Source organism: Olea europaea, chromosome 10 (genome assembly GCF_002742605.1).
Source record: "Olea europaea var. sylvestris chromosome 10, O_europaea_v1, whole genome shotgun sequence".
NCBI lineage: Eukaryota > Viridiplantae > Streptophyta > Magnoliopsida > Lamiales > Oleaceae > Olea > Olea europaea.
In genome coordinates this window covers 37,405,760-37,414,507 of record NC_036246.1, presented here as the reverse complement: position 1 = coordinate 37,414,507, position 8,748 = coordinate 37,405,760, and the positions used below count along the sequence as shown (strand labels likewise).

The window sequence follows — 8,748 nt, the reverse complement described above, 5'->3', positions numbered from 1 at the left end:
AACCAAATGAATTACATATTCAGGGGAAATCGTCTATAAGATGAGTGATTTGAGCTTTGAACTCTCTGATCTCCACATTTTAACGCCTACGTTGTACTTTTCTTTTTTAGTATATCTGTTTCCTAATTTTGTAGTGTAGAATATTTGTAGGGATGCTTTCCAGGTTTAATCATTCAATTTAGTATTCAAAATATACGTTTATCCGTCATCCTTTCTGAAGTTTCAATGAAAAGATTCCTCTACCAATGCAGTACACTATAGAAAGTTGGTTTTCTAATTTCTGCATCTGTACTCCATTAAATACTGTAATTATCTTTGCAGGTGCATGGATGAATGAGTTCCTATGTACATGCACTTTCTTTACCTATATCAATCAATAATAACAACATAACAGTAGACGGGCGAAGATACTTAAAATAGGTAGGAGTTTCTCCAAAAAAAAATTTCCCCCTTTTTAACATTAATTAATGTGAGCCTGAGCAGGAGTTTATTTAATTACATCTTGTTCTGGTCTCTCCTACTGGAAACTGAACGGCTGAAGGGAAAGTTAATGAACTTTCTCTTCTGTTGTACCTTCGTTCTATTTAAAACTGAGGTTCAACATCAAATGCCACCATTCATCTCTGAATATGAAAGTGAAGAGATCAACTAGTTATGGAATAGCATATATAGAATTAATGCCACTTCAATAAGAGACTTCTATATGGATAATGTACCTCTTCAGGAAATAAATCAGGATACTTTGAAAATATCCTGAGTCTTAAGTCATTGTATCTGCACAAGAGATCATGTTATAGCTAAACAATGAGAAAGGCAATGAATTAGCAAATTTTAAACTTAATCATGTATGCAACTGTAAGCAACATTAAGAAAACAAAAACCCATTATATTTTGAAGTAGTGAAAAGAAGCCATACGTGCCAGTAACATCATTTATCCTTTCGATTGCCCGCTCTCGTATTTGTGATGCCTCCAGATACCTATCTAGTTCTGAACGAGTCCTGAAATGACAAAGAATGACTGTAGGAAACCTACCAAGCTTGGACCAAAAATAGGAAAATGCAAACTCTCAACAAGCTCTTCCACAAGATCATTTATTAACATGTAAAAGCTTACCAATACAGAAGTGAATATGGCTGTCGTGGTAAGGCTGAAATATAGTTATTCCACCTTGAAGAATTCACGAGGCTTGCCTCGCTGATGAGATAAGTTGCAAGCAATGGCCAATCTGGAACATCATACTGTTTTAACACCTTACCAGCCTCACTGCAGCTCCACTCCTGACATAAGCAAACGCAAGGCAGGTAACTCTTATTGAAGAACGCTATAACAAGTGAAATGTACATCCCTCACAGAAAAGTAACATGACCCAAAAAACCATCCCAAATGCAAGTAATCCAATTGTTCTTAGCAGTAGTTAATTCAATCAATCAAACAATTTCTCAGTCAAACCCTGTAGAACAGGCATTTCAGTGGTATTTGAATCTTATGCCCTAAAATTATAATTGCATGGGAAAAAAATCTTTGTAGCCAAGACATTTATATTTTATTTAACATGCCAGGTATAAAAGGAAGCCTCAGGTAGATGAGAAGAAACGTAAGTGCTAACATGTGGATACAATACTGCAAGACAGCGTGAAAATTGACAAGAAATTCGTCTCATGCAAAAATTCTACAAAGGTCAAAAAAAGAGTTAGGATAGTCTTCCCTTTTCAAACAGATTACTGAAAACTCGGCTTTCATCTTCTCTATTAGATGCTCTACTCAAGATCTCACAAGCTTGGATGATCTTTTTGAGATAGATGTTGGAGCATAAAACTAGAACTAGGCTTAGGTGGTCATCATCAAGTATATGTGATGACACACTCGTCCTAATTCTTCTTTTCCAAATTCTAACATTGATCCTGAAAGATTGAATTGGTTACGGGGAGATGGGGGAGATCCTCAAAGCTTGTCATAGGTCAGGAGGGCCAAGTAGAGAAAAAATTGTCGAATTTTATGGATTTATGATAATATTGAATCACAAAATGATAAGAATATAAAATCTTGTCCATATTGTTTAATTAAGAAATACATCCTATCCAAATCCCTCCCGTTCTCCACCATCATAGTTATTCTAAAACTTGATTTCCATTCCATCAAATTGATAGCATAATTTTTATTTATTTATTTATTTTGAGGAAGCATATCCCTTGAAATGCATGAAGTCTTCAATTAACCTCATCCTTCAATAGATTCCGTAAATATTCCAGTGAATTAAATTAAAAAATCCAAGTCCATAAACAAGAATACACTTACAGAATCGGCTGTGATGAAGAGTGAAGGGGGCACAAATAGGAGCTTCTCGCCCTTGCGTATATTCTTGAGAGCAACAAGGCCCCTCTCTCCTACGTCCACTCTCTGTAAACCCATTTTTTGGGGAGGCAACCCCGATTCCGACAGCCATTCCTGCAACGCCGAGGCGTTTTCAAGTGAGTCGATATCGCATCCCCATGGAATGCTGTTGTCCGGGGTGATTTTGGTGGCAGTTTCAGTGGTGGAAAGAGAGCAACGAATAGTGTGAATTGTGGTCTTGTTTCTTTTAAAGATCAAAGGGGAATAGTACTGATTCAAGTTTGGATATGGGTTTGGAGAAAGAGTGGGTAGGAATGTGGTTTGTAGGATTCTTGAAGCTTCGGCCATGGAAGAGATCGAAAATATTTGGGTTCAACCTTATCTGCTTAAATGGCTGAAGCGAGAAGTGAAAGACTGGTAGTTTAGACAGTTGACACTTGCGACGCCGATAGCATTTATTTATCAGACATGGGAAGTTTTTCAATTTTTTTGACAATATAAAATTTCAGGACTCGTTCGGAAAAGCTTAAAAATTACTAACTTAAATCAAAGTCGATAATTAATTTGAATGACACTGGTGACTCGCAATTTTTCATCAATATATGCTAAAACCAAAAGGAACCAAATCCAAAAAATCCAAGCCCAGTCCATTTGTGAAACCATCTGCCTCCTTCGACTAGAGGTCAGTCAATAGCGACAGCCCGAACCCTATTCCGGTCTGGTATGGAATGAACTTATAATCATGGAATCGACTAGTTCCATCTCAACTTAATGTATGAAGAATAATACATATATGCCCCCAGGGTACATCTCCAAGTGGTAAAAGGAGAGGGTGGAGAAATCCAACTTTGCTTGAAGCTATCGTGTCAAGGGTTCAAATCCTAAAATATGGATTTGACTTTTGGGTAAGTACAAGTGTACAAGTAACCTTCCACCCTGTACTCTTGGAGGCATAACCTGCGATTTACCTCCCTCACGATGCTCCAAGACAGGGACGGTGGAAGACCCTTAAGGTTGGGGTTCAACCTTTTTTTTTTTTTTTTTATAATAATACATATACATAAGGAGTTTTATTTATTTTTATTTGAATATATTCTAACTCATTCATATCTCACGTCATGTATATATAGAATATAGCACAAACGATGTATGAAATTATTTCATATATCTGCCTGCCACGTTCAAATTACATCGGTTGAAAGTTCAGTGCTAATTTCATAAAAAAATCAGATTCGACAACCATAATAGAGCACCCTCATAAGTTGAGGGTCCAAACAGGGTTTCAAAACCCACATATTAGTTTGTGTAACAAATGTACGTTTACAAGTAATTACAGCCTCGAAATTAAAACAAAAATTATTCCATTAAAATTAGTTTGATTTTCGGCATAAGCGAATAAGCAAGAAAACGTGTCACTGGTACAGCTTCTGGAGCTCATCTTCAAACCTTGTCTTCAGTTGCTCTCTCTTTAACTTGAGAGCTGCAGTAACCAACCCAGATTCTGGAGTCCAGGGCTCAGCCAACAACTTTATCTTTGCAGGAGTTTCAAACTTGTCGAGTTTCGCTATTTTTGCTGTCTGCATAATATGAGTAAATGTCAAAAAAAATCACAGGCCTAAACATAATTGATTCATCATGAGAGACTAAATCGCGGAGTTTTCAAAACTATCTTCATATTCTAGCGCAACAAGATTATGCCCAATCATCCAATGCCTGGATCCACGAGTCCCCACTCCCTCTCGTGACTCCCTTAAAAGGCCTGTGCCCAGGTGCAACGAGAGGGAAAAGATAAGTGACTAGTCTACATATGAACAGAAGAAATAACATTCCCACTTTTCAGAGACCCGGTCTAAAGCGCAGAGATGCTCCAGTCTGCTCAAATACTTTATTTTCCGTTTTCTTCAGTTTCTTACATAGAGAGGAAATATATTTAAGCGGAAAATTTCAGGTTACCTATCTACAAGTCAGAGGAAATGTAAGAATTAATTATTTTCACAATAAATCTTCCTCGTAAGCTGGTAAGAAATAAACCTTGGTTAGTGATTGCAGGACCTCATTTGTAGCTTCTGGTTTTTCGCACAGCTCGGATAAATCTTTGAATTTGATTCCAACTTCACGGGCCCATCCCTCCAGGACCTGATGTGAAGGGACAACAAGGGCTACACAGAAGTTGTGGAAAGGATCTGCATAGACCATGATGTTATCTACGTAATTGTTTGAAGCAAGTGCAGCCTCAACCTGCAATTCAGCATCACATCTTAGCCAAGTACAACTTTACCCTGACACACACGTTTATAGTGGGCGAGTTTGGGTAACATAGATAAACAAATGAAAGTAAATATATGGCAAACTACATGTCTAATAAACGACAATCAGATTATCTATGTCCCAGTTAAACTTGAAGTTAACAACTCTTAATTCAAAAATTATATACATACCTTTCCCAGTGAGATGTATTCCCCATGTTGAAGCTTAACAATATCCTTTTTCCTATCAATAATCTCAAGGCATCCATCAGGATGAAACCTTCCAATATCACCAGTATAGAACCAGCGCATGCCTTTCTCATCAACCTGTATTAGAGAAGCATAACACTAAAATTAGGCTACAACATCAATTGTCAGGTTGCTAATCACTAATTAGAATAATTCGCACCTTATAAACCTCTTTAGTTTTGGAATCATTATCCAAGTATCCAGCCGTCACACTGCACCCACCGACAACAATCTCCCCTCGGGGCATTGGTTTGTCAGATATTGTGTAACCACCTTCTTCCCAAGACACAAGCTGCAGCAACAAGCTCAAGAAATTATATTTAAAACGGAGGCCAGATTGAAACAGAAAACCGCCAACCGTCAAGGTGTACCAGAGGTAAAGACTGTAAGCATTTGCTTTTTAAATTTTATTTTTCTTATGAAATCTTCTTTGGTAACATTTGTTCAAATAAATGCTCTTCGAAAGGTAAAAATTATGGGTTCAATTAATTATCCCAACCAAAATATGCATCAATACAGGGATATAACCACCCATGAAAAGGAATGTCCTGTCTTCTATAGCTTGCAACCATTTACATGTTCATATTTAATAGTCACTTAGAATGACATTTATAGACTCTTTGGATCTGAATAGATAATCGAATTTGAAAACCCCCGAACTTTTAGTTTCTGAAGCAAGTGCTCCAAGGACCATATTTAGAATGAGGAGGGAGGAGTAACTGATTCTAGTTTCTTCTCACAGGTGGTTTTATTTTTTATTATTATTATATTTTTTAAATGTCTGTACAGATTTAAGGGTGCTTAAGATTGATCTCTCCTAAAAAGTAAGACAAGGCTACTGCAGGAATCCCGACGGAGATTAATTGAGCTTTGTTAAATAAAAGATGAATAGGTAGACATTTCATAGGTCAAGCAAATCAGACATATTTTCTCAAATAAAATGTCCTAGTTTAAGGCCTGGGGGGAAGAGATAACTGCAAGGATGTTGTCCTCACTTTCCATTGTTAACCTTCAACCTTGACACAAAAGGGAATCACGGAACCTCACATCTCCCTCCACGGATGTGTTCAAGGCTGATGCATGGCTATTGAATTTGAAATTATCACATTGTTATAATAAGGTGTAATCTTGAAACATTAGTGCTAAGAAAGAGGCAGTCTTATAGAACCCCTCCAATTGTGCCTCTGCTTTTGCACCATTTTTTATTTCTGTAGGAAGTCCATTTGAGATAACAGATCCAGTCCCATTTATCATGTTAATTTTGCAAGGACAAGTCACAGATATGGTCCTGGCTTAAACTTGATAGGGATTAACATTTTGGAGAAGCAATATCTCTACCCCCCAGCCCCAAACTGTCTGCTCAACAGAGTTTTGGTACATTAATCTTGTGACTAAAAATAATGATGGGTCACCAAAAAAAATAAAATAAAATAGAATAAAATAAATGTTTGACTAGACAGTATATAAAATTATATTATTATTGCTTTGCAAGTAAAAATAAGGCATTATTTCACATTCACAATTAGGTTTCAAAATGATATCAAGTGTTAACATGCAGAATACTAGGGTTCAGTTTCTTGTCACCGATGAATGAATTTGCACCAAACAAGCATTTTGAAAAAGTTTAACCCTATCATCCACATTTCAAAGGTACAGGAAACTTGAGAAATTGGATCAGATTAGTTGAAGTCCAACAGTAAAACATGCATAGAGCTAAAAGATCTTGTTGAAGGAGGGCCAGCTTTATTGTAGGTTGCTGAAATTGAATCATAAACCAGTTTGAATTTTGGAACAAGTTTTGAGATAAAAAGAATAAAAAAGAAATTGTAGGCCTAGTCCAATAGAAAAGCTAATACACCTACGATACATTTTATTTTCTGTAAAAATACATTCTTCATGAACAGCTCCCAAAGAAATTACACATGAATGAGAAGACTGTTTATATAGGAAGAAGAAAATATATTAGATTTCCATGAAATAAAATTGAAATATATTAGGTGATGGTTGCAAAATATATCACATGATTAAGTATAGCTCTTCAGTGTTACTCCAAACGTAGCATGCAATCCATCAAGACTTTAGAAAAAGAAAAAGAAGCACCACAACACGTGGTCCGAAACATATCCACTTTATTACGGGTAAGGCAATATGGCCATCTATTCGAGACTAAATAATTTCTTACTGACTAGAAGAATTATACCTTAATGTAGCAACAAGGAAGAGGAGGACCAACACGCCCAACGGAAGTGTCGTCCCACTCAGAAAAAGCAGCTCCAGCACATGTTTCTGTAAGGCCATATCCTTGACCAATAGGGGCACTGCAGAACAAGGGAAGAGATACTAATGTTAAAAGAAAATCAGATATATGAGGATGGACTACTTATCCTAGTTAGCCAAAGAAGTAGACCACCGTATGAGCTCTGGTGATTGCTTAGAACTAACAACAGAATACAACTAGGAAACCAATATTTTTTTACCATCAAGATGGCATAAAAATTACCCCATGCAAATATTGATAAATCTTTGTGTATCTCCAGATAAAGGAGCTCCACCACAAAGCATAAATCTGATTTCTCCGCCAAGAACAGAGCGTATCTTTTTAAAGATAATTATATCCCACAGTAGCTTCTCCAATCCCCATGCCCCAAACCAGCTCCCTCTAATAGCCACCAGTCGGCGATTGTAGGCGATATTGAAAAGCTTTTTGGAAAAGCCTCCTGTCTCATCAACCTAAAACATAAAAAGAACAACAGAAGATGGTACTGATGTCCATTTGAATTTTAAAGACCTGATAACAAACTATGCTACTGTAAAATTGGAAAACTAAGCCTGGAAAGGCCACTGGGAACCTTCTTCAGTACTCCATCTCGAACACGATCTAAGATAGCTGGAACAGCTGCCATCAGAGTGGGCTTCAACATGGAAGCATCTCCTTTGGTGCCTTTTTTAATTTTATTTGATGTGTCCGTCAGTGTCAATGCTGAGCCATAGCCAATTGCAGCTCCTGCAGTTAACATAACAGTCTGCAGGAGCAGGACATCACGTAAGAACATATAAGTCTTAAAAACATCATCAGCATTAACAACACGAAAAGATTTCACTTGACATATTACCTCGGCAGCTAATTCAAACACGTGAGCTTGGGGCAAGTATGCCAAATAGACATCTTTGATCCCAATTTCTGGAATCACTGTCATAACTGCAGCTGCAGTTGCTACAATGTTACCATGAGTTATCATAACACCCTACATATCAAGTAGTGAACCATGTTAACATCAAACGGCAAGCAGACTGATGAAGATGAGCTTTATCTATGTTTGCAAGATGAATCTTCACTTGACCTAGTAATAACAGAAAAATAGTAAAGAATACTGGTGACACTAAGTGCATTCAAAAGTTCTAATTAACATATGGAAACCTAGAAAATTAATAAAATTCGCTATTTTTGCCTGAATGTTATTTTTCAGGAAGTACACCATTCGCTGTCCTAAGGGCACCTGGTCCTGATAAAATATCATGAAAACTCGCCTAGACGTCCTTATTAAAGTGAACCATAATATGTAATTGAACAATAGATAATTTGGTCAATTATTTTAGGCACTCTATGAGTCAGTCTTTGTAAATCTATATTGTTTATGGTTAAATGAACCACGAGTTGGCATACGAAATCTGCAACAGCCGATTCTAACAATAGTCAAGATCTGCCAGGCATGGTTCTAGATTTCCACCAAACACGAGTATCTACACATGCATGCAGCAAGCAAGAGGTGATATTAAATCTGTCTATGTGCATAGTGAAAATATCATAGAACCTTTGGGAGGCCTGTACTGCCACTTGTGTACATGATGACAGCAATATCTTTCTTGATTGGCAGCCTAGAATGAACAGGATTATTTCCTTTTTTTTTTTTTTTTATAAT

General features: G+C 36.9%; 2 protein-coding genes across 2 annotated transcripts in view; both read right to left on the bottom strand.

The window, feature by feature from the left end:
• The window catches only part of LOC111402103 (ribulose-1,5 bisphosphate carboxylase/oxygenase large subunit N-methyltransferase, chloroplastic), a 7,159-nt gene extending 4,375 nt beyond the window's left edge, over nt 1-2,784 (bottom strand). Inside the window, exons 1-4 of the mRNA XM_023030172.1 lie at nt 2,298-2,784; nt 1,116-1,279; nt 917-1,000; nt 717-774 (exon numbers count right to left, since the gene is read on the bottom strand). Coding sequence (XP_022885940.1) covers nt 717-774; nt 917-1,000; nt 1,116-1,279; nt 2,298-2,681 — 690 coding nt within the window. The 5' untranslated portion in view covers nt 2,682-2,784. The remainder of the gene's footprint in view (nt 1-716; nt 775-916; nt 1,001-1,115; nt 1,280-2,297) is intronic.
• Nucleotides 2,785-3,479: 695 nt separating this feature from the next.
• On the bottom strand, nt 3,480-8,720 carry LOC111402102 (long chain acyl-CoA synthetase 8-like). Its single transcript, XM_023030171.1, has 9 exons — nt 8,641-8,720; nt 7,942-8,073; nt 7,678-7,851; nt 7,329-7,558; nt 7,029-7,146; nt 4,989-5,120; nt 4,772-4,906; nt 4,365-4,571; nt 3,480-3,910 (listed from the first exon to the last, which is right to left on the bottom strand). The coding sequence occupies exons 1-9, from the start codon at nt 8,671-8,673 to the stop codon at nt 3,746-3,748; spliced, it is 1,326 nt and encodes a 441-aa protein (XP_022885939.1). The 5' UTR covers nt 8,674-8,720; the 3' UTR covers nt 3,480-3,745.
• Between the last annotated feature and the right edge of the window lie 28 nt (nt 8,721-8,748).

Bases quoted from the DNA above. Each gene is read 5' to 3' on its own strand.
- LOC111402102 (XM_023030171.1), bottom strand. From the start codon at position 8,673: ATGTACACAAGTGGCAGTACAGGCCTCCCAAAG. The intron at 7,559-7,677 runs GTTCCCAGTGGC...TTTATGTTTTAG, and splicing joins GAGATGGAGTACTGAAGAAG to GTTGATGAGACAGGAGGCTT. The intron at 7,147-7,328 runs GTAATTTTTATG...CTTGTTCTGCAG, and splicing joins TTTATCAATATTTGCATGGG to TGCCCCTATTGGTCAAGGAT.